This window comes from Pan troglodytes, chromosome 2 (assembly GCF_028858775.2).
Source record: "Pan troglodytes isolate AG18354 chromosome 2, NHGRI_mPanTro3-v2.0_pri, whole genome shotgun sequence".
Classification (NCBI taxonomy): domain Eukaryota; kingdom Metazoa; phylum Chordata; class Mammalia; order Primates; family Hominidae; genus Pan; species Pan troglodytes.
Genome location: NC_086015.1, coordinates 132,730,435 through 132,755,365, shown reverse-complemented (window position 1 = coordinate 132,755,365; position 24,931 = coordinate 132,730,435). Strand labels below are relative to the sequence as shown.

Here is a 24,931-nt window from a genome sequence, read left to right as displayed (position 1 = left end):
TCTAAAAGAGAAGACCTTCTATGCAGCTTAGGACATAACCACTGATTCATATAAGCCTGTCTTTCAACAGAGGCATTTAGCCCTCTCCAGCATGAACCCACATGCCTCTTCTGTGCTTTCCAACAGCAGCTTGACTGATGTGCCACCAAACGAGCACACATGCGGAGTTCCTCAACTGCTGACCCATTTCCCTGGCTCCTGGCATAGGCACTAACAGGAGGCAGTTAGCACAGATTAGTGATTGGTCTTCGTACCTAGAGGCTGCCAGAAGCTCAGCAGACAAATAAGGAATTTTCTATGTGAGGGTCTACAAAAGGTTAAGAATACCTTATTTTGAAGGCATCTGGCACACTGTATATAAACTGAGATTGCCCATTTCTAATAAAGCTTTAGATGGTGAGGATTACAGCAGGCCAGTAACTCCTCTTTCTTGTGAGCACTTAAGAAGGGTCTTGTGAGGCCCTACTCATCACTGAGCCACCAAAGCTTAACCCCTAATTGGTCTGAACCCCTGAGGACTCACTTTGCTCTACACTTCTTCAGTTCAGAGCTTAGCATTTTCTATTTAGTTCACACGTAAATTTCTATACCTTTTGTTAGCTCCAAGAACCCAAGAAAACCTGAGACCACATCCTTTCCAGGGTAAGAACAAGATGAACTCTGCCTGTGGTTCTACTGCACTAGGTAGGGAAGCTAAGTAACGTCCCAGAGAGAATAGGTAGGAGGGGAGTCTTTTCCTCTGGGAAAGATGCCATGTATCCAGGAAGGACCTGAACTTCCCTTTCCAGTCTTGCCCTGAATCAGTGCTGCTCTGCTGGGCCCTGGATGCTGAACCACAAACTACCACTCACCTCCAGGCCTTTGCACAGGCTGTGACCTTTGCCACAAACACCCTTCCTAATCCTCCTCCACTTCACTTGCCCCATTTTTATTCTCTCCCTCCTTCTGGCTGAGAGGACACCTCCTCCAGGAAGTCTCTTCACAGGCCTCTAAACGTTTCCCCTGAGGGATTGTCCTGTTTGCTAGACTGGGACTGACTGCAGGGACAACGTTTTGTTCACCACTGTGTCACCAGGTCTCATCACAGGGTCTGTCACATAGTAGGCATTTATTGAATGAAGGAATGGCCCAATTAATAAGATTCAGCTGGGATAAGAGCCAGGGCCCCAGCTGGTCTGAGGCCCCTTAGCTCCTAGTCCCATGTAGGTCCTGGAGCAGAGCTCAGCTGTTAGAGACAGGAGCCCTCAGCCCCATGCCCCAGGTGAGGAAGAGGACAGGGAGCAGTGAGAGAAAAGTCTGAGGGAAGGAGCTGAGAGCCAGGCTCTGGAGTGGCTTGGGCAAACTGAGGCTGAGCTGGGCCCTGACTTCCAGCCTAAGTTGAGTCTGGGCTCCTTTTGTGGTGGTTTCTCTCCAGGTGAGCACCTGATAAAGATGAGGGACCCTGAGGGGGTCTCGTTTCAGGAAAGGCAAAGACTGTAAGGGAAGATGAGGTCCCTTGAGACCACTGACCCTGCTGTGGGAAGAGATTTAACACTAGACTGACGGCATGCACAGAGCCTGTCAGGAGTCCTTCTTGCCAGACTTTCCCAAGAGGCAAAAAATGTGCTGAGAAGTCAGCACAGATTAGAGGGAAAGAAATGCCCAAGGTGGAAGGCAGGGCATTTGAGAGGTCAAAGAACGGCGGGAAGGCTGGGCGTGGTGGCTCATGCCTGTAATCCCAGTGCTCTGGGAGGCTCAGGCAGGAGGATCACTTGAGTCCAGCAGTTTGAGGCTGCCATGAGCTATGATCATGACACTGCACTCCACCTTGGGCGACAGAGACCTCATCTCTGAAAAAAGAGAAATGCTAGATGCCCAGCTGGAGGGAGCAGGTCAGGGAAAGCTGGCATGAAGCCTTGCCTGGAGCAGCAGTAAGGATAGCTGCCACCTAGGGTCACTCTGTGCTAGGTACTCTTCCAATATTAACTCGTCTAATCCTCAAAACAATCCCATCAAGTAGATAGTGCTGTTATCCCTATTTTATAGAGAAAGAAGCTGAAGGCCAGAGAAGGTAAGTAACACAGTGTCATTTGTGTGTGAGGACTCTCGAGTTTACCCACTAAACCAACATACTAGCCTGCTTTCTCTAAAAGGAGAGAGGGAGGGAAAGGCTAGGAACACAGGCTCCAGTGCCAGACTACTGAGACTCACATATTGGCTCTGGAATTTGCTGTTTGATAGTAGAATACACTCTTAAATGTGGTTATGTTATACATCATTTCAATGGGCACTTCTCGCTTTATGTTTTTTTGCTAATGAGTTATTACTTACTGTTTATTTTAGACTATGCAAATGATGTTAGACAAAAAACAAATTCAAGCAGTTTTCTTATTTGAGTTCAAAATGGGTCATAAAGCAACAGAGACAACTCGTAACATCGACAACGCATTTGGCCCAGGAACTGCTAACGAACATACAGTGCAGTGGTGGTTCAAGAAGTTTTGCAAAGGAGATGAGAGCCTTGAAGATGAGGAGCATAGTGGCCGGCCACTGGAAGTTGACAACAACCGAGAGCAATCATCGAAGCTGATCCTCTCACAACTACAGGAGAAGTTGCCGAAGAACTCAATGTCAACCATTCTACGGTTGTTTGGCATTTGAAGCAAATTGGGAAGGTGAAAAAGCTTGATAAGTGGGTGCCTCATGAGCTGATAGAAAATGAAAATATAGTCGTTTTGAAGTGTTGTCTTTTCTTATTCTATGCAACAACAACAAAACATTTCTCAATCAGATGTGAAGTGTGACAAAAAGTGGACTTTACATGACAACCGTGATGACCAGCTCCACGGCTGGACTGAGAAAAAGCTCCAAAGCAGTTCCCAAAGCCAAACTTGCACCAAAAAAAGGTCATGATCACTGTTTGGTGGTCTGCTGCTGGTCTGATCCACTACAGTTTTCTGAATCCTGGTGAAATGATTACATTTGAGAAGTATGCTCAGCAAATCAAGGAGATGCACCGAAAACTGCAACACCTGCAGCTGGCACTGGTTCACAGAAAGGGCCCAATTCTCCACCCACCTGACTGCACATCACACAACCAATACTTCAAAAGTTTAATGAATTGGGCTACAAAATTTTGCCTCATCCGCAATATTCACCTGACCTCTTGCTAACCAACTACCACTTCTTCAACCATCTCAACAACTTTTTGCAGGGAAAATGCTTCCACAACCAGCAGGATGCAGAAAATGCTTTCCAAGAGTTCGTCAAATCCCAAAGTATGGATTTTTATGCTACAGAAATAAACAGACTTATTTCTCATTGGCAAAAATGTGTTGATCATAATGGTTCCTATTTTGATTAATAAAGATGTGTTTGAGCCTAGTTATAATGATTTAAAATTCAGTCTGAAACCACAATTACTTTTGCACCAACCTAATAACCTCTGAGACCTCTGTCTAGGGCTTCATTCTCATCTGTAACATGGGGGTGATAGTCCTTCCCTCAAAGTGTGGTTGAAAGGAGGAAATGACTTGATACAATGAAGCCCTCAGTACATTGCCTACTAGGTACTAAGTGCTCAACATCTGTTGGGTGATTGAGGAGATACAGTGGATGAAGAGGCTGTTGACAACCCATCACCTGTTCCCCATTGCCACCAGAGAGATTTAAAATGGCTTTCTCAAAGGAATCAGGGAGTGACTAAAAAGAACTACTTGGGTTTCTGGAGACCAAGTCAACACTCTAGTTTCACAGAGAAGGAAACTGAGGGACAGAGAGGGAAAGTGAATTGCTGAAGAACACACAAATCACTGACAGGGCCAGGGAGGGATCTCGAGCCTTTGGTTAATCTGGGCCTTCGCCCTACTGAAGGAGAGGGCCTCATGGAACTCCCACCCCTCTTGCTGGTTAATGCAGAGTTTCCCCGAGTCATCAAAGCCTGCACTGAGGAACTAGCAAGGCCCATTCCAGCTCTGGATTACAATTCAGGAGCCCACTGCTTGATGCATGGCAGACAAATAGTCAATCAAAGAAACTCAAACTTTTTCTTCCCAGAGGAGACCAAGATTCCTCAGCAGTTCACTGTGACCAGTGGGTTACATTCCATCCAGTCTGCTGCTCTTTAGATATGCCCGGGACCCCTAGCTCAGGAGATGGTACCCTCAGGTGCTGGTGACCCAGCCACCTTACCGTGTGGCGATGGATGGCATGGTAACCATGGTACAGCTCTGCCAAACGCTGGAAGTGGTAGAACTTGCCAAGCATTGTGTCCTTCTGGGCAGGATCTGCTGTGTGCAGTGGGTGGGAGGGGAAACGTGTCAAACAGTGTCTGTGGCTGCCAACTGGCCCCAGGAGGAGGGGCCAGGCAATAGTACTTTTCCCAGCATCAGTTCTCCCACCACACAGTGTCTGTGCCAGGGTGAGGGACAAAGTGTAGTGAGGGGAAAGGCACTCTGCTTAGGAGTAGGGCCACTCCAGGATGGTGAATTCTTAGGTGGACAGGGCATAAGGCCAGGGAGTTTGAGGATATTTTTTCCAGATCTCTCACTGCACCCTCCCAGATTATTCCCCTGGGGGAGCGACAGCTGCAGCAAGACCCAAGATGTGTCGGAAGAGCCTGCTGGGACAAAGGCAGGCAGACACCAACTGTATTCATGCTCATCTTATGCCTCTTCCCTCTGCTGCTCCTATCAGAAGCATAAGGCACTGGCCCGAACAGAAAAATGCGACCTTACACCTAGGCTTGACAATTTTCAAACTGTAAGCATGACTCTGTGAGGCTCCCAGCAACCAAAGGGACCAGGACAAGGGACTCCCACAGGACAGATGGGCATGCAGAGCTCAGGAAGGATTGTGACTTGCTACAAGTCACCTGCAGCTTTCATGCCAGTGTTTTTCCCACCCCTGCATGTGGCCTTGTCCAGTGGAGAAGAACATCTCCTTGTCTCTTCCACTTCCACGGCTCCTTCAGTACATCATGGGAAGTCTTGTGAAAGACAGCAATATTGAAACTGTTTTCCTGGCTGGGATGAGTAAGAATCTGGAGTGTGTTATTGTAAAGCCATCTCTCGTTCATCTTCTCATTTAATTAAAAAAATTTAAAACCCAGTGCTCACCCAGGTCCAGCTATGGGCTCCCAGGTAGCAGGGGAGAGATATGCTCTGAATTAGCAATGCAGGGCTGGACCTGCCAACCATAACCCCAGGACGGTCCTCATACCATTCTGATGGGCAAACTGGAAAAAGATGATACACCAGATTACGCCACTGCAAGGCAGGCTTATGGACAATACACCCAATAAACAAGCCCAGGGCTTTAATTAAAATGTCCCAGCTCTTCTGATGTTTATCTTGGTGTCAGAGTGGGGCTTGGGAAAACAGTGGTCTGGCTGATGTTTACACACCTTGAGCTATATCGAGGCATTGCATGGACAGCATCCAGTAATAATAGGCAGCATCATTAAACCTGCTCTCTGCTACGGCATTGTTTGTGAGCTGCTCCAGCACCTGGACCGCTTCTCTCTGTCGCCCAGCCTTGTGGAACGCTGTAGGAGTGGTGGAGGGAGGAAAAAAGCACATGCTATTTAGGAAGTCACACAGGAGGCAGGATGGAGCTCTGTGGGGCTTGCACAGGGCTGCTTTGGAAGTAGGACACTCATTGGAGCATCTGCAGTGCTTCGTTGCTGGGATGGCGCTTCTCTAAATAACCAAGGCTACATCCTGGAAAAAGTACAGTGAGATAAATTCCTTTTTGGCTGGGAAAAGGCGACTGACTTTGAAAAGCATGCAGAAAGGAAAAACTGGAGGGGCCAAATTCCAGGGCAAAGTCTAAGAGTGAAACTTGCTCATCTTCAGTGAGGTTCTGCCCCCTGCTCATTCCAGGGCAAAGTTTTGTGACTCCTAAGGTGATAGAAACAGGACCTGCCACTTTACTGCACTTGGAGGTAAAATGCTTTTGTTGCTAATCACCTCACTGGATCCTCACCACAGACTTATGAAGAAGGAAAATTATCCCCCTTTTTATGAGCAATGAAATGGGCTTTGCGAAATGGAGGTAAAGTGTCACACCCAAGGTCCCAGAACCAAGCCCAACTCAAGTCCTCAGTTTGTCTTCAAATGACTGCTTTTCAATGACCACTTTGAAGGATCTGCCTCAGTTATCACAACCATTTGTGAAAACAAGCAAAAAAACTCTCAATCGTTCCTATACTGTTTAACAGATATTTTCTGAGTACCTACTACGTGGCCAGCCCCTTGAGATGTTGGTGGCTGCCAGTGAAGCACTTGTAGCCAAGACACTTGCCATATAAGAGCACTCAAATGATCCTAATCCTCCGCCTTCAGAGAAGGAGAAGGTCTGGCCTTTGTTCCATTCTCATCTACAACCTCTTGTCTGAGTACCAAGTTACTATGGTGATGGATTCTTGGAAGGGCAGACACAGACAGATGGATAGGTTGATGTGTTTTGCCCAAACATGCAGATACTTCAGCAACTGGGTGCTCTGGAAATGCTGAAGCAGCAGAGAATGCGCTAACTTCAATGAGGGCTTTCGGTTGAGGGGCTCCAACAGGGAGACATTTGTTCTGCAATGTGTCCGGAGAGGGCAACGGTTACCATATAGAAGCGTAAATCAGATGCTATGGAACATCAAACACCCAACTTCAACTAGAAGGCTAAATAGGCAGCAAAACAGAAAAATCAGGTTCCCCAGTCAGAGAGGTACTGGTCCAATTCTGGCTCTGCTGCTGACTAGATTTGTGACTTGGCATGGCACATTTAGCCTCTTCGTCCTTGCACAGCTGTTGGCAAGATTCAAGGTTACATAGGTTAAGTGCTCAGCCAGGGCCTGACACAGAGAGGGAAGTCAACTTTAAAAAATATGATTAATAACATCAGCGAAAGTTCTATACTTGCTTTGACTCCTATTTCAGATGCTGTTGTACGCTGTGTGCAGCCCATTTTACCAACAGAAATCTTGAGGAGCAGAAGTCACCCGTTTATCTGAGCCAGAAATAGAAGCTGAGTTTCTATTCTCAGTAGAGGTGAGACCATGCCTCACACTGTGTGGCAATCCTCCCTTATTGTCCTCATGGCACCCTGGCTCACATTACCTCCCTGCCACTTCCTAGCTATGAAACTTCAGGCAAATTTCTTCACCTCTTTACCCTTCAGTTTTCTCATCTGCAAAATGGGAATCACAATGATGGTAGCTATACCATAGGGCTGTTGCGAGGATTAAACGGGAAGATACACTGCAGTGCACAGCACTTTGCTCAGTAACCACAGAGGGTTGGAGAGGAGGCAGCACCTCTTAAGGGCCTGTGGCAAGTGAGTGTGGCCCAGGAGGGTGTGACTCCAAAGCCAATGGTCTTTCCATGCTCCACAGTCTTTCACCACCAAACAATCACATCCCCAGGATGAAGTCATCTATCTTGGGATCTACAGATGGGAAGGGCTTGGTAGCCTTCCTGAAATGTATGTCCTGGCAGTAACTTCTCCTGCTCCTTCTAGAAGGTGACAGTCTGTGTTGCCTACCTTTCTGGGCTTCCTCAAAGCGATCGTTCTCTGCTAGCCACTGAGCATACGGCACGTAGATGTCATCCTTAAACTCAGGATGCTTCTCACCCAAAGCAAAGGCCTGGGGGAAGGAGCAAATGAAGTCTTAATAAAGCTGCCCCTGCAGCCCCCATGAAAAAACTGTACTTGGCTGAATCCATTAGGGACATCATATTTTGCCAGCCTGACAACTCAGAGGGGGAGAGTGCCTCCCCCAAAAAACTACCCACAGAAATGCAAAAACAAATCAGCTCTTCGAAAACAAAAGGCAATTAACAGCAATATGCAAGCGACTGGATTCAGTAACAACACAGTCTGTTTCTGGACCACAGAAGCGGCACAGAATCGGAAACATTTTATTTTGAGGGTTTGCGTGGGCTCCTGTAGTGCTGCAAACAGATTTCTTTTAATTGCGGGCGACACCTAAGGAAACAGAATTGACATTATCATCATCACCACTTCTTATCAGTTGTCAAAGATGACTGTGGGCTTCGTGCTGTATGGACCCACTGACTGCTTCTCACCTAAGCCCCAGAACCACCTGTCAGGCCAGGAGAACCGGACATGAGCCATGGGGAGAAAGTCTGCCTGATGCACAGCGAGGTCTGAGTCATTCTAAGATGCTCTAATCTATGCTGCTTGGGAAATCTAATAAATTTCTCTTGAGAAGCCACCATTGCCTCTGTCCCTAGCCCCACCTTTTCTCATGAGTGACCTCATCACCTCACCAATGGAGCTGTTCAGAGAGCAGACAACAGTCAGACGGCTCCTCTCAGTGAAGGCTTTGCTTTCACTCTAAAATGGACCATGATGGGTGGGTGGGTGAGTCGGGGGAGGATCTTGGCACAGCTCCTAATCCTCTCGGGGATGGATTTCTCTGCAGGGAACAGGGAGCCAGTGAGCTGGAGGGTGGGGGTTGAGCCATAGAAGGGGCAGCATCAGCTGCTTCTGCCAGCCTGAGGCTGGCCACCTTTCTCACTGACCTGGCTAATTCTTTACAGCCCCTGACACCAGAGAGAAGTAGTGGTTGTGGGGTGGGGGCAGAGAAGGGAGGGAAAAAACTGGCCCCTGAAATGGCTCTCACAGTCTGGATCTGGAAAGCACAGATGGTGCTTTCTGCCAAAATGCTACCCAGCAGGTTTTAAATGTCACGCAGGTGCATCTCCACATCAGCCATGTGTCTGAGCCTGTGGTGCTGGTCAGAGGCAGCTCAGCCCAACAGCAGGCACTGGAGCTGTCGTGTTCACACTAACATCCCCGGTGCCTGTCACCACCCTGGCACAGAGCTGGCTGTCAGTAACGATTTTCTCAATGACTGAATGAAGGGACAAGTGGAAAGGCCCTCCACGATTCTGTGGCTCAGAGAATTCAAGGTTAAGTTACCTGACTGCCAGCTCAATGTTCCTTCCATCATGAGGGCAGCTTCTCTCCATGTGAACCCCAAAGGGCCCCTGTACCCACCCGCCTGTGTCCCAGGGCTCAGGTGGGGCCCCAGCCCATGAGGCCTGCTTTCCCCTCACCTCAGCCCAGCGCTGGGTCTCCACGTGCAGCTGCACCAGGGACTTGAGGTCACCCATCTTCAGGTAGGTCTCAGCAGCATAGCCAGGGCTGTCCAGCTTCTTGAGGTAGGTAGCGCACAGCAGCAGGGGCTCGCGCTCAGCCTTGTCCAGCTTGCGGGCGATGTCGATCAACCTGGAGAGGGAAGGGGCAGGTAGGAGGGTGGGCTCTGGGTCTTGTCAACGGAAAGCCGTATGTCCATTCATTCTGCAGTCCCCAGTGTTGATACTATGCCATGGCCCATGGGAGTTGCTCAGTGGGTAGTTATTAAATGCATGAATACACACTCCAGAAACATCACCAGGATCTGGGAGAGGTGGCCTTTACAGGATCCTGTCAGCCACCTTGTGTGTCTTTCTCGGAAGTCACTGAGCTATCCAGCAGGGTATAGAAACAATTATCTCCTAATCCCCTACCAGGTACCCAGATGATGCCATGAGCTTTCCCATGCGTGAAATCAGAATCTTCACCACCCTAAGAGGTGGGCATGATTATTTCCATCTCTCAGATGAGAAGAATAAAGTCTGTGGGGAAGGTGAAGCACCCAGCCCAAGACTGGGCCCAGCACTCTTTCCACCACGGGTGCAGGAATTCTCACGGAAAAGTAGATGCCAAGGCATAAGAATACCTCAATGACTGCCCTCTAAAGGAAGAGGTGAGTGTGGGGCCTGCTCTGAGCTCTGGACAAAGGCCTGCAGGAAGTCTTCCCTGTCCTCCTGGCCAATGTGCTGACCAAAGAGGGAGGAGCTGCAGGGACCCACTGGCTCACCACTGCTTCCCCATGGTGAGCAGCCCTCCCATTGCTCATGGGGACATGAGGCCTGGATAGAATGCGCTTGTTCTCTCTGGTCAGGCTGGAATTTGGAGTCAAACTAACTCTCCCAGGAGAAAGGGTTCTACCCAGGCTAGTCTTGGTGAGAAAGGAAGGAGAAGCAGCTGTAACGAATCCCTGTCTGAGAGACAGGCAAGGCGCGGAGGCCTGTCAGTCTACACTTAGAATAATAATGGCATCTAAAAATAACACTGCTCAGCAGAAAAAGGACACGTTTTTAGGGAAAGGTGGCATAGACAGCCCTTACAGCCTTAGAAACCTTCCCACCCATCACACCCAACGTCCCTGGAGGAAAGACACCTTTTATAGCCACATCTGGAAAGCGAGCAGAACATGCTTAATGTGTTTCTTGAATTACTCAAGTACCCTCAGGGTAACCTGATACTATAGCACTTACAAATGAAAGTGACAAGAAAAACCAGAAGAGAGAACAGAGCACCCTAAATCTGCCTGGCTCTCTTCTATATGAACCCCTTCATTTAAAGAATAATGTGGGGAACAAAATCTGTGCCTCTGTCTTTAAAAAAATTACTATCGGACAAGAAAAAGATGGGGTGGTAGGACATCCATCAAGGTCCCTTTGTGAGGGGCCCACACACCAATTATTAATATATGGCAGCACCCAAGGAAACGATTTAATCATTAACCAGCCTCTTCCGTATCCCCAAATCCTGGCTGGGCCACTGCTACCTGTAGACCACAACGTCGTTTCCAGAAGAATCAACAGCCTTTAGGACCCAGCCTGAGCCACCCTCAGGAGCTTGTCCCATCATGTCCTTTGCCTACCGCAGCAGCAAGCTCACTGACTGGGAGGACAAAGCCTTCCCCCTCAAGGTCTGGTGTGCTGAGTCCCAAGGCTGAATCCATCCTGTCTCAGTGCTGCCCCACCCCAACCCCCTCCTCTCCCTGTTGTCCACCTTGACGAATGGTGTAACCCACCAGCAGCCACAGAGCAAAGCCAGCCTGACACTCACCCCTGCCCCAACACCCTGGGATGGGCCACTTGGTTCTAACACTGCTACTTCTCTCTCATGCCCTCAGCTACCAAGTTCCCTCCTGCTCTACTGCACTAGCCAGTTATCTGGTCTCCATTCTACCTGCCTGCCTGAGGGGGTGTCTGACTGTAGGTGGTCACTCACTATTGGCAAATCTAAGCACCTCCGTTTGGCATCGGAGGCCCTTCCAGTGTGGCCAGCCCACTTCCCCCAACCCACAGCCCATGTCCTTCACCCTCCCATTCCCACACGTCTTTTATTCCAACCAGAGCCAACTCGCTGTGTTTCTGCTGTACTTCCTGCCTGCATATCCTTTCCCCCCATCTCTATTTACCTCTTGGAATTCTTCAAGGTCCCTTCATGGAAAGAGTGTCTCCTAAGAGAAGATATCCATGGTTCCTCCCATAAGAATTCTTCCCTGATGGATTTGGAACTTGTTTTGTTTTTGTTCCTACCATTACACGCGTAGTTGGCATCGACATCCAGCAGATCAGAGGCTAAAGCTCAGCTCTACAACTTTCCAGCCATCTGGACTTTGGGAATAACTTGTCCCTTTAGCTTCTGTTTCATCAGCTGCAAGGTGGGCGAGGAGACACCAGCCCTGATGGCATAGGTGGAAAACCTAATGCCTGGAAGGTTATCACAGCGTCTGGGTTGTAGTGAGCGCTCAGCAAATGGCAGCTGTGATGTCCCGGTGTCTCCACTTCCCTGGTCCCCACCATCCCTTCCCCTAGTGACTCCACAAGCTCCTGGAAGGCAGCCACTGCCTTGTGCAATCTCTGTGTCTCCTGAAGAACCTAGCCACTATCACATTAGCTTTAGATAATTAGAAAAGCACTATTGGTTCCCTTGTCAGTCAAGAGGTGACATGTGATGACATGCTGCCAAATGCTTCTCGGGGCAGGGACCAAAACCTACATGTCAACCCAGCCATGGTCACCACAGATCTCGATGGCCTTGACGTGCTCTCCTGCTGAGATGTACATCTCCACGGCGGCTTTGGGCTCCTTGATATTTCTGGCCCAGTCAGCCTGTTTGGTGATTAGCATCTTTGTTTCTTTGGGGTCTCCAGATCCAAGGAAATCCTGAGGAAGCACAACAAACAAAAACACTCTGGATCAGAACTTCCTGTGCCAGCGTTACATCAGGCTTTTCTAGCAGCAAGGGCGGGCTCCACATGGCTGAAGCAGGCAACCAGGAGGTAGGCAGGCCCTGAGGGGCCCGGCCCTGAGGGGCTGAGTTGGGGGAGTCCCAGGTCTCGGGAAGAGTGATCTCAGGCTGCCCTGCAGGTGTTCCTGGGGGATCCTGGGACAGCATCAAGGACGCTGGCCCCCAGTGCTTCCTTCCCGTCTCACAAATGGGCATTTGTTCATCGGCTAAACAACACTTTCTAGACTATTTGGGGCACTGCACATGAAGTCTGCAGGGTCGGGGGTTCATGATCAGGCTATCTCTCTCTCACATAGTTTGGTAAATACAGGACTGTTCCTAAACAGCAATGAGACAACCTGGTGCACAATTCCACATATCGAGACCTGTCATCTTATTCAGATCATATGGGTGATACCACATGCTTCAGAGTGAGGCTGAGCATGGGTTCCCCTAAACTTACACAAACAAAATGACTTACAGTGTTTGCCGGCCCTCCGTGCCCTCCATGCCCTCTCTGTCACCAGCAAACATTCTGTGCCCTGAACTAGAGAATCATCACATTGTCTTTGCCCCAGTTACTTTCCTGGAACAGATAACAAGCAAACCTCTCTCTGGTTAGTTGCTTCTCAGCTGAATGGTTAGGGATCCTGTGCTGAGGTCAGGTCTGCAGGGGTGAGAACCTGATCCGACAGTGGGACAGCAGGAGGCCATGGGGGGATCTGAGGCAGGGAAGGTGCTCAGGAGAGGACCTGAGAAGGAAGAGATGGCTGTGGTCCTGGAGGCTCAGGGATCAGGCCTAGGGCCTGTGTTCCTTCGGCCTCAGCATACCTCTGAAGCGGTATGCCCAGCTTCTCTGGGCTGGCCCTACAATGTGTGAGAAACAGCCTCAGAACACCACCTCTTTTCAGGGTAGTTACCCAAAATACACACGTGGGAGTTTGCCAGAGTTGAGGCAGCTTTTAAAGGTGGAGCTTTTCAAAAAGGGAAACTGGGAGCACTTACAGCCCAGGTCTATGTTACTGGTAAGAAGTGGTTTGTCTCAGGAATAATGTACCCTGTGGAGAGTACTTTGTGTCAGCCTCACTGAGAACAAAAAAAGCACTCCTTTCCCCATGATTAACACTCATGTGTCAGGAAAGTACAGTCAATCTATGCTAAAAATCCACTTGAACAATTAGCTCGCTTTTTTCCCTCATTTGCTTTCAGGGTAAATGTGCTTTCAGAGTATTAGGTCGGCCTAATATATGATACATTTTAAGAAGGGGAGGAAAGCGCATTGTATACCCTGATGCTGGGACCCAATAGAAGACAGGCCCCCTGGCTGGCCTTTGGTTCTCCCTGGAGCTGACAAAGGGAAGGGGCTTGGAAAGCAGCCGCTGTCCCCGCCTAGTTTGGGCCTTTACAGACACACCTTTCCTTTTGGCAGCTGCTATGGTGCGGATTCTCTATGCCAGCACGAAGCTGGAAACCCTGCCTACCTGGCTGGTGAAATGAGGGTGGCAGCTGGAGGAAAAAGGCATCTTAGGAGACTAGAAATGTCCTTCAAAGGGACTTCAGTGAGTGCTCAGGGGACCAGGGGTGACCACGGCAAGGGTGAGAGGCTGAGAGGGAGCCATAAGCCTAGGCCAGCTGATCACTCAGGGAGCTGTGACTTCATTGAAGCTGGGTCTAAAAGCTTCCTTCAAGGCTCAGCAAACTGGAAATTCAAAGGCTTTTTGCTTTCCTGAAGCTAAGTTACACGTTATCTGGGGCCATGGCAAAGACTTGGCCCTGAAGTGGACAGAAAGAGGCTGTGCTGAGTGATGAATGAGACTAAACAGTGTTCTCATGCTTGGTGATTTTGATAAGAACATACTACATAAGAGTTAAGAGCATTATAATTCCCTTTATCACCATATAAACATGTCACTTATCCAGAAAGCATACAATTTATTTGTACGTGGGAATGTAATTTTAAAATTTTCTGAAAACCAGATTGAATCTTGGGAAGCAATTTTCAAGTAAACAAAAACATGCCACATTAATCAGGACTAGATCTCCCCCACCCCCCACATAATGTGTAGGTACACATTTCTCAAATTCAGACGACCAGGTGGGGGCAGGGGGGATTGAAAAGGAACCAACCTCCTTGGAATAGTGATCAAAAACTAAAACCAAAAACAAGTCCCAGAGTATTTACCTTCATAGAGAGACGGAGCAGATGGAGTGTGTAAATGGGCTGCAGTTCTGGTGGGAGGCTGTGGGCACACGAAGTCCACCACAGTGTAAGGAGGGGCCTCAGAGCAGGGGCAGGAGTGGGGCCATCCAGGAAGAGAGGTATGAAAATCCACTCTGTGGTCACGTGTGGCCCCTCTCATCTTCCTAATCTTTCTACAGGTTGGCATTTCTAATGCGCTTTCCTATACATTATTCTGTGCAATGACTAAACTGAGCTGTCGCTATTACCATCTGAGAAGGGAAGGGAGGTTTGGCAAACCGAAGAGCCTTTCCCCAGGTCATCCCACAGAAAGAAACTGCACTCACACCAGCTCTGGGGCACCAAGGCCAGGCATTTTCTTATTTATTTTTGACATGGGTCTTGCTCTGTCACCCAGGCTGGAATGCAGTGGCATGATCTTGGCTCACTGCAACTTCCACCTCTGGGGCTCAAGCAGTCTTTCCACCTTAGCCTCCCAGTAGCTGGGACTACAGGCGCCAGCTAATTTTTTGCATTTTTGGTAGAGACAGGGTTTCACCATATTGCCCAGGCTGGTCTCGACCTCCTGAGCTCAAGCAATCCACCCACTTCAGCCTCCCAAAGTGCTAGTATTACAGGTTTGAGCCACCATGCCCAGCCTGGTCAGGCATTTTCTACTGCAGCACAGCTGCCTCTTTGAGGAGGCCTCAGGGGTTCCCAACCCTAAATTCTACCTCTAGGGTCTTGATCCCTTAAGGGTTCATACTGAGTTAAAATTTTGTTATCCCCGGAAGCAGAGATGCACTGACTCTGGTGATCTCAGTATGAATGTGTTATGAAATCTTCTAGGTGTCTTTGGTGGGGCCTGAGGGAGGGTAGGAAAGGTGACGAGGAAAAAGTAGAGGGAGCCTGAACACCCTGGGTCTCAGGTACGGAGTGAAGAAATCACTAAGGTGAAAAGACAGGCTGGGGCCCAGGAGCTCGTCCAAGTCCTGATGAACAACAAGTCCTGGGCAACATCACAGGCCACCAAACACACCTTCAGCCCCAGGGTCGAACAGGTGGTGGAAGAGCACAGCCATCTTCAGGAATAGAAAAGCAGAAAAAAGTGGGGAAGATTTTCCATCTTGAACTTGTGAGCTGGAGAACTACCATTAGTAGCCCACGAATAGGTTATGGCTGATGAGTCACTTCATAACATACTGAGAGCCACTTTTGACACTCCCAGAAAAGGCAGGTTAACAAAGCCCCTTGATGGAAGGAAGACCCTCATTGCCCAGTGTACCGAAGCCTCTTTGAACCTTGCTTAGACTGAACTGCAAATGTCTTGACTGGTCTGGGCTCCTTAGTGCAACTCCTTCCCACAGAAGCCATCAGGAGCCTGGTCCAGGAAGCTCCTCTCCTACACCTGCCTTAAAAGGCCCAGCTTTGCTGGGAAGTAAGGTTCATGGGGGCCATCCCAATGCAAAAGGGAATCTCTGCCATCACCCACTGCAACCACATGGTAGCCACTCTGCAGCCGGCAGGCGTGAGGCATGCTGCGCTAACATGGGAGGGCGGAGGCTCTGCCTGACTTCCCAGAAGCCCAGTGAGAAGTCCAGGACAATCAGCAGGTGCTATGGGAAACTTGGCTGGCAGGCACCATGTCGTCCTGTATGATCAGCAGGACCAGCTCCTGCCTGAAGACACCGATTCTTGGCGGCTCCTGACAAGGATTGAGAGGATTTGTGGGAGACAGCCCTGAAGCCCTGAGCCCTCAACTCAATGAAGGGATTGTGCTGGTGTAGACCCACAGCCATCCAGCCCTGTCACTGATGAAGGTCTGAACTGCCATAGTCTGCCCCCTTGGTGTCAGCCTTAAAGGTCAGTTTTAGGTGAGTTTCAACCAGTGGCTGTAGATGGGTCCTTTGTTTACCAGTTTCCCCACATCCTTTCTGAGACCATTGCTAGTTTTTGTCCGCAGCACTCTCGGGGAAAATAACTTGGACACCGCACGTGAGAATACCAGTGGGCTCCAAGCTGGAGCTTGGGCCTAGGACAGGGTAGGTTACCTTGGCATACTCAAACATGCAGAGGTCGGTGTACATTTCAAGCGCGAGGTTCTCGTGCCCACTCCTCTTGTACAGTTTGGCGGCCTCATGGAACTTCCCCTGGTAGGAAAACACATCTGCCAGAAACAGGTCATTGTTGGTCTCTCCCCGCTTCTTCCTCTCCTGGAAAAATTAGAAGCAAAGGAAATGGCCTCTGCAGCCATGGGCAGGAAGCAGCCTTTACAAAGGTTAGATGTGGCTATTTCAAGTGAGGCCCCTGGGCCTTCCTACTGGAACCTGGGCTTGGCTCCTGGCTGTTGTCTCTCTCCCCTAGGTTCCCGCTGGGAAGGCTTGACAACAAAAGCAGGCTTTTACCAGACAAGCAAAGATCAAAAAAAGATGCAAACCTTTGTTTGTTTAATGGAAATTCCTCAGGGTTGCTTTCCTGTGTATTCCAAGGCTATGACGGAATAGTTTGAATAGTGTGTGCTCTGACTCATCCATGACCCCTAAGCTCCCAAGATCTCCCAAATCCGCAGGCCCCGTTTGGCAGAGTTGTGGCTCATGGGGATGACAGAGCAGGAGAATGTTTAGGGTTTCTGCCCAAGAGGGAGACCAATAAAATAGGATGACAAGTCTTACGATGTCCCTACTTCTAAAGAGAAGGTAAGAAATCCCGCATGCTGAACATCCACTAGGTTCTGGGTATATACTTTATACACACATGGCCCCTTTATTCCTCTCAGTGACCCTCAGGGTAGGTCTCACTACCCAAGTGTTAGAGTGAAGAACGCTGAGACTCAAGAAGAGGAACAGGTCAGGGTCAGACAGAGCTGGAATTTGGACGCAGTTCTGTCTGACTCCAGATATTCCTTGTATCACATAATGTAGTCTTTTGAAGCAAGTGATGTCCCCAACAACATACACACACACACACACACACACACACTTAGCACAGCTAGGATAAAGCTTCTTCCTTCTGTGTCAGGGAACATTTGCTTGTCTACAGCTCGAGTATTTGTAAACACTCAGTAGCACCCAAACCCTGAGCCCTAGCAGTTTCCTTTTGCTTGTTTTCTAGCAACAGCAGCATATTGGAGGACGATAAGACATTGAATCAAACTCTTAGACAAGCTGGTGAAAGTTTTAACAGCTGGAGACAACATGCTTCCATACTGACAGAAATTATCATTCTAAAAACCTGCACACAGCTCAGGCTCCTCAAACAAACTAACTCCTAATAGTTGGAAATGAATTGAAATCTTGCCGTGAGATAAAAGATTGATTTTGGCTGGACATGGTGGCTTACACCTGTGATCCCTACACTTTGGGAGGTCAAAAGAGGAGGATCACTTGAGCCCAGGAGTTGTAGGCCAGCCTGGTCAATATAGCCAGACTCTATCTCTGCAAAAAAAAAAAAAAAAAAAAAAAAAAAAAAAGGTTTTACTAGACATGAAATTCAGGCCATATCCATTCTAGGCCCCAGGATATCACCATGACCAATAAAAACGATCTATGGCACTCAGCAGGTGCATGTCAACATGGGCAGGTTCTTTCCCCCCGTCAGCAGGACAAGAACATCTCCCCTATCCAAAAGGCACCCACTAAGGATCTGCAGTTCTCTGGAATTATGCTGAGCACCCAGATGTGTGCAACTAAGTCCGCAGGCAGTCGATATAGAGCACACTCAAAGGCACTTTACTTTTTTTCAAGAGACAATCTTAGGAGTTTACTTTAACGCACTTCCCAGCTCATAGCACATGAGGAGAGGACTACATTTTGACCCCAGTAAGATGTGACAAGTAATAGTTGGACCCCACAGCAGTTACTTTTGTAGAGAGGAAAATTATGCTCCTTGGCTTCAGGTGAAGACCCCCAGATCCAGGCCAGTGGATTTACAAGTGAGAGTCAGCAGCACTGGGCATTTTGAGCAATAGCTCCGAACAAGCCCTTTACCATCCAGGTAGGTAAACCCCACAACATACAGATGCCCCTTACAACACGCGGGTAGGGAGGGTATGTGGCCGAGAGAGCATGAGCTTAGGAAATAGACTGGGCTTGAATTCCACCAAGTTTTTGGCTATGGACCCATGGGGATGTGGCATCGTCTCGCTGAGCCTTAATTTCCTCCTGCATGGAATAGGGAGAGCAACAGTACCTGCCTCATTCAGTTAATGTGAGGATCTAGAACAGCACTCACATAAATCACGCATGTGGCACAGAGCAGATTATGTTATGAGGCTTAGCAGGCTGTGAGCTCCTGTCAGCCTCTCTCCTCCTCAGCTCTGTGCCCACTGAGCTCGGCACAAGGGCTGGCCCATGACAGGTGTTTATTATGGGGAAATGAATGAGAGGGACAAGACATTTGCTATTTCCTCACTGTTTCCAACTGGGAATTCAAATGTATCTCACATTCCCATACCTTCACAATAAATATGTTCAGGAGAAAAAATGTATATGCCTTTTAACAGACAGCTAGACAGCACTGAGATACACAGAAATTAAGAATAGTGTCTAAGGGCCGGGCATGGTAGCTGAAGTCTGTAATGCTAGCACTTTGGGAGGCTAAGGTGGGCTAATAGCTTGAGCCCACGAATTTGAAACCAGCCTGGGCAACATGGGAAAACCCTGCTCTAAAAAATATACAAAAAATTAATCAGGCGGGGTGGCACATGCATGTGGTCCCAGCTACTTGGGAGGCTAGGTGGGAGGATCATTTGAGCCTGGGAGGTCTATGCTGCAGTAAGCTGTGATCGTGCCACTACGCTCGAGCCTGGGGAACAGAGTGAGACCTTGTTTCAGAAAAAAAAAAGAAAAAAAAAGAAAAAAAAAGCATAGTGTTGACCACCACCCAGCAAATGGCATACCTACAACCAGCTTCCTTAGCACACTGCAGGCCTATTGGGTTTGGATGACAAGGTCAATACTCTCAGCCAGAAACAGTAGGGCTAGGGGTTGCTCCAGAACTCTGGGGCGCTCAGTTCAGACCGTGGGCCTTGCTCCCCAGGTCCATTTCTGGGGAATGGAGCTCAGCTCATGTGCATTTGGGAAACTCCTCCAACACTATCAGATTACTGGAGTCTGAGAGGATGGTGACCAGCTATCCGCCACCAGGAGGATGCAAACCAGTTCCTGAGAACCTACTGAATCCTCACAGCAGCCTGTGAGGTAGGTCCAATCCCTTTTCACAGACTAGAAACCCAACCCTGGAGAGATCCGGAACCCATGTGCCTCACCCAGCTATCACACAACAGCTCACACTACCTGCTGTTGTCTCCCCCAGTGTGGCCACTCTGCCCCCGGAGCAAGGCTGTGGCCCAGATGCCCAGACGCCAGTGAGCTCTGTTCCCATGTCCTCAAGGCTCTTGCCTGTTAGAAGGGCTGCCCCTAAAACAGGAACCCCAAGTATGCCTTCTTGAGAAGGAAAAATGCTTCATCTTTTACCTCAATGCTGCTGATGAGCTCTAAATATCGGAGGTCTTGTACTCTGATGAAGGCCTGTGGGGAAGAAATAAAGAATAAAATAAGCTGTCTTCTTGGCTTCAAAAGTGGGTGATTGGCTAGGGGTGGGAAGTCAAGCTCTATCTAGACAGTGAGCCACAGAGGAGAGGAAGGGAGCAAGCACAGATTAATCATCGTGCGTGCAGGAGGTTATACCACCCAGTGAGGCATGGCTTTATCCATGGGATTGGACCATGTAAAGAACAGCAAAGACATCCCAGTTGCATCAGTCATTTTGAGATCAGGTAAAACAAAACCGTGATGCCACAGTCTGTGGCGGTGCCTCCTTGGGAGACTCTAGACCCAAAGAAGAACAAGCCGGTCTGACCCTCTGGGGGGTCAGGCAGCATCACAGCAGGAGAGGATGAGATGCATGGACTGATGACAGACTGCCTATACATCTTGGCAACATGGGTAGAATGCAGGGGACAGCTATGCCTACCCAGTGGTGCCACAGACACAGGGGACCCAGAGCCCCTGGTACCACAGAGGGAGCAGAGGAGGGGAAAGCTGAGAGGGTATAAAGACAGATTCTGGAAGAAGGTGGAGGGGTAGGGAATGAATCCCGCCAAGTCTGTGGAAGGCAAACTCTTTATGTAAACCCTAAAATTGCAGCCCTTGCCTTGAACTCACAGTAAAGCCAGAGACTTTAACTCATGGACCTCTAGAAGTTTCTGAGGAACAAGCAGACTGGTGTTAGCTAAGCTAGTTTTGCTGCTTTCAGATTCTGCCCAGGGTTTGGAGGAGCACAAGCCACCAGGTCAGGCTGCTTTCAGGTGGCTTTGCTGTCACCATTTATTGCCCCATTCAAAATGGGCTGACCTGTGCCTAGAGGAGGCAGCAGCTCCAGAGCCCTTTGAACTGAACACGCAGAGCAATCCTGACCACTTGCAGCCTCTGCTCAGCAGCATGGCATCCTCCTTCCTGAAAAGACCTCGGGAGATGAGCGAGTCCCCGGCCTCTGGCTGCCTTGCAGGTGACCACAATGCAACTTTATCTTTTCATCCCACAGGACCAGGCTTCCTGTCAAGAGACTGAGGACCCAGGGAGAAACATGTCTTGGCCCCTGTCCCCCTCCACAATTCAGAGGTCCACATTCTAACAGGGAAAGCTGGTCAATTAAACAGATCATGACACCTCCCAGAGCTAAGAGCTCTCCAACTACGAACTAGATGCCTGGAGAACACGGATGAATGGTCTGAGCATGAGCAGGGGTGGGAGGCAGCGTTAAGTGAGGCATCAGAGTCAGAACCTGGCAAACAAGTGTTTGTGAAGAGGAATTCGTAGAAAAGGGCAATGCGGGCATCACATGGGCCAAGGAACACAGGGCTAAGACTACCTGTGTCCCAAGCTGTAGGTCTTACACATCACCCTCTAGATCTCGGTTTCCTTAAAGCGCCTTGAGAGGGCAACCCTGCAAAGCCCAGCACAGTGGCCAAGAGGGAAAGGAGCATTCGAGGTCTAAGTCCTCGCTCTGAGCCTACTTCTCTGCTTCTGGGCTCCAACCATCTTCTTCGTGGAAAGGGGCCTGCTACTGACACCCTCTCAAGGGTCTTTCTAGCTGTAGCTCAGCTGTGCTAGTGTCTAGGATTTGCCCATTAATAAATCTGTTTCCGAGTTCCTTCAACCTGACACATTTTGCAGCGTCAGGGTGCCTGGTCAGAGTCACAAGGCCCCTGAATGAGCTCAGCAGAGGGAAGCCTGGGAATAGGGAGGAACCTGCAGCTCTGCTCAGGGTCTGGCGGGAGCTCAGCAGCTCTTCTCTGCCATCTAGTGGGGATGGCTGTCCATCTCTAGGAACCACTATATCCAAGCTGGTGAGCCTGAGTGCCTGGCACAGAGTAAAGAGGTGGGGTACTCGGGATTTAGATGAAATAGTAACATCCAACCTATCTTCAATATCATGTGGCTTTTTCAAAACAGCATGTTGTACACAATAGATATATACCACATACACTTACTTTTCAACTATAGTAAATCTGGCTGGGTGTGGTGGCTTATACCTGTAATCCCAGCACTTTGGGAGGCTGAGGCAAGAAGACTGCTTGAGCCCAGGAGTTCAAGACCCGCCTGGGCAACACAGTGAGTCCCTGTCTCAATATTTAAACAAATATATAAAAATATATATATTTATAAAAATATCAGTAAACACTCATATTAAACCTTGTGGCTTTTTACAATCCTTTCTATTCTAGGGATTTGTCGTCTTCCTCCCTGCTGGCATTTCTGGGTGGGGCAGGAGAGGGAAGCTCCCTCCATAGAGATGCCTCCTCCCTCCTCTGAATTCTTTTTTTTTTTTTTTTTTAAGTCAGAGTCTTGCTCTATGGCCCAGGCTGGAGTGCAGTGGCACCATCTCGGCTCACTGCACGCTCCGCCTCCCAGGTTCACGCCATTCTCCTGCCTCAGCCTCCGGAGTAGCTGGGACTACAGGCGCCTGCCACCATGCCCGGCTAATTTTTTGTATTTTTAGTAGAGACGGGGTTTCACTGTGTTAGCCAGGATGGTCTCGATCTCCTGACCTTGTGATCTGCACACCTCGGCCTCCCAAAGTGCTAGGATTACAGGCGTGAGCCACCGCACCTGGCCCCTCCTCTGAATTCTTACAGCCTCCTCCATCTCCACTTTCCTACACTGAGGACATCTAAAAATATAATCTAGATCATTGTTACACAACGATCACTTCCCTTGTTTAGTAATGGCTAGCATCTGCACAACCATCCCTGATTTAAATTCCCCTTTACAACATCTCAGTTAAGCCTCATGACTGCAGCAGGCATTCTCACCACCCCCATTTCAGAACTGGGAGGACTGGGGCTCCAAGGAAAGTGGCTGGCCTGAGGTACCAGAGCCCCTTATGTGACACAGCTCGTTCTCAGCCAGGCTTCTTAGTCCTGGTCTGGTCCAGTCTCCTCTCTTCATGCCTACAAGTCTTGATCTAACCCAAGGCGGGCATCACATCCCTCTTTGCCACTCCTTCAATGTCAGCCCAGGAATATGGACAAAATGAGCAGCTCATTAATTGACTGTGGGGAGATAAAGAGGGAAGGGGTAGGGGAGTGGAGGTTGGAAGCCATTCCTTCCTCCATCTGAGGTTCTAGATGGAAATACAGCTCAGGAACATACCTGGGCTTTTCCTTATGTGCAGAAAGGGGTCAGATGTTTTCAGCCATCTCTCTAGCTTTCATAGACTAGGCCAGGAAAGGACACAACGAATCAAGTCCATGAATCCCGCCATGAAGGTACGTGGGAAGTGCCCACATTGCTGTCAGAATCAGAGACCTTGACCATCTCTCCCACCTTAGTTGGCAGATGCTAAGAAAAGCAGCATTGTGTGCAGCATCATGGCCAGTGACTACACCGATAATAAAAGCCGCCATTTACGGAGTGCCTGTGATGTGCCAGGCTACTAGCCAGGTGCTTCCCATAGAGAACAGCTAATAAGAGTGACAGCCAGAATCTGACATGCTGCTCCTGGGTCAGCCTTTACAGGCATCCTCCCATTTGATCCTCACAGCTTTGTGAGGATGGGGCCTGTCATCACCCTACGTCTATAGAGAAGCAATCTTAGAAAGGGTGTCACCTACCCAGGCCCACAGTGAGGAAGTGGCTAAGATACAAGCCCAGGTCAGCCTAACTCCAGAGACTGCTGCAGTCTATGGCCTCTCCGTGCCACCTGCGTCCCCATCTGCCTTCTTAAGGGACCCCACAAGGACCAAACTCCAGCTCCTGCTGGCTAGATGCTTACCTTCTTTGCTGTTTCAAAATCTAAACCTTCTAGCGCTTCCATGGCCAGTTCACGCCAATCAGTGTCTGTGACACCCAAGCAAGCAATCTGGTAGGCTTCCTTGAACAGTTTCCTATCCAGGTACTGGTACATGGGAGCGGACTGCAGGATTTCATCAAGGGAAAAAAAGAAGACTGTTTTCAGGGCCATGGAAAGAACCAGATGCATACAGAGCCTGCCTCCAGATGCGTGGGATGATTACCCATGCCTGGGGAGCAGCCCTGCAGCCGCCAATCAGCACCCTGCCCAGCCTGCCCAGCCCACCCTGTGTGCTCCATCCTGCACCTCTCTCATGACTGGGCCACTGTGCTCCACAGCACAAACTCTCTGCCCATCCTCCCCTCCTTCCCACCTGCAGGCCTGCCTCGCCATAGGATGTCACCCTCACCTGGAATGCCTTTGCCCATCCCCACTCTGCCTCTGGAAAATACCTATTTGGCTTTCAAGGCCCTGTTGAAATGTCACCTCTTCTGGAGAGTCCTCCCAAGCCCCTCAAGCCCCCACCCCAGGGGAAAGAGTCTCAGCTTCCTCTGCCCTTTGTCCAGATCGCAGGTTGTGCCGCAGTTACAGGCCTGTTCCCACAGCAAAGCCGTGCACAGCCCGTGGGCAGTGGTGGGTTGTATCGGCCTCCCTCAGCAGAACCCCAGTCTACGTTTGCTGACAGAATGAATGAGTTCGTGGGAGGAAGCGGTCTGGAATGGCCTCTTCTTCCAGGGACTGAGTCCAAGAAAGGTAAGTGATTTGCTCCAAGTTACCCTGGAAGCCTCTGGAAACAGGTCTCCTGATCCCTGCCCTGGGGACAGATGCCCTCCTACAAGATGGGGTTGCCTTGCTGTGAGTGCCCATGAATAGTTCCTAACAACTTCTCTTTCTTAGGTTTATAAAAGGCTTTTGGCTGTCCCCATAGTCCTGTGCAGTAGGTATTATTTCTCCCTGGCTACAGCCCAGGAGACCGAGACTCAGAGAGGACAAATGACCTGTCCCAGCAAATAGCTGGCAATAGCTAGAGGTGACTGGACTCCAGGTTCTGTGCCCCTTCCTGCCACATGTATGCACGTGTGTATATGTGCATATGTGCGTGCAGGCCTGAGAATGAGTCTTGAGTTGGGCCATGACATCTTTAACAAGGAAAGGCCTTGCCCTTGTTTTAGGCCAGCCAGTGGGCTTCAGTGGCCTGCATCTCTCCTGGCTTCCTGGGCAGGGAAGAGAAATCAGCCAGGACCTCTGTGCTAATGGTTCCCAAATGTGGAGCTTGAAGTATTGTTTTCTCCATTTGGGGCTTTTGTCTGTCTTTGAAATTTCCGGTCCCATTTTTTAGCTTTAGAATTGAAGGAATTTTTTTTTTTTTTTTTTTTTGAGTCTGTCTAC

At 49.4% G+C, this 24,931-nt stretch overlaps 1 protein-coding gene across 44 annotated transcripts in view; it reads right to left on the bottom strand.

The window, feature by feature from the left end:
- Positions 1–24,931, bottom strand: part of IFT122 (intraflagellar transport 122) — an 80,426-nt gene that overhangs the window by 8,866 nt on the left and 46,629 nt on the right. For 17 of the 44 annotated variants that reach the window (XR_010155772.1, XR_010155770.1, XR_010155768.1 and 14 more), the window contains 8 exons: positions 23,525–23,665; positions 19,723–19,776; positions 16,300–16,461; positions 11,839–12,005; positions 9,057–9,228; positions 7,516–7,618; positions 5,384–5,524; positions 4,171–4,265 (listed from right to left, as the gene is read on the bottom strand). Coding sequence is in view for 23 of the 44 variants with exons in the window: in XM_024355640.3 (XP_024211408.2) it covers positions 4,171–4,265; positions 5,384–5,524; positions 7,516–7,618; positions 9,057–9,228; positions 11,839–12,005; positions 16,300–16,461; positions 19,723–19,776; positions 23,525–23,665 (1,035 nt within the window). In the remaining 21 variants the exon portion in view is untranslated. Of the gene's footprint in view, positions 1–4,170; positions 4,269–5,096; positions 5,216–5,383; positions 5,525–7,515; positions 7,619–9,056; positions 9,229–11,838; positions 12,006–16,299; positions 16,462–19,722; positions 19,777–23,524; positions 23,666–24,931 lie in introns of all 44 variants that reach the window. The other 27 variants (XR_010155777.1, XR_010155771.1, XR_010155769.1 and 24 more) reach the window with 3 other exon arrangements.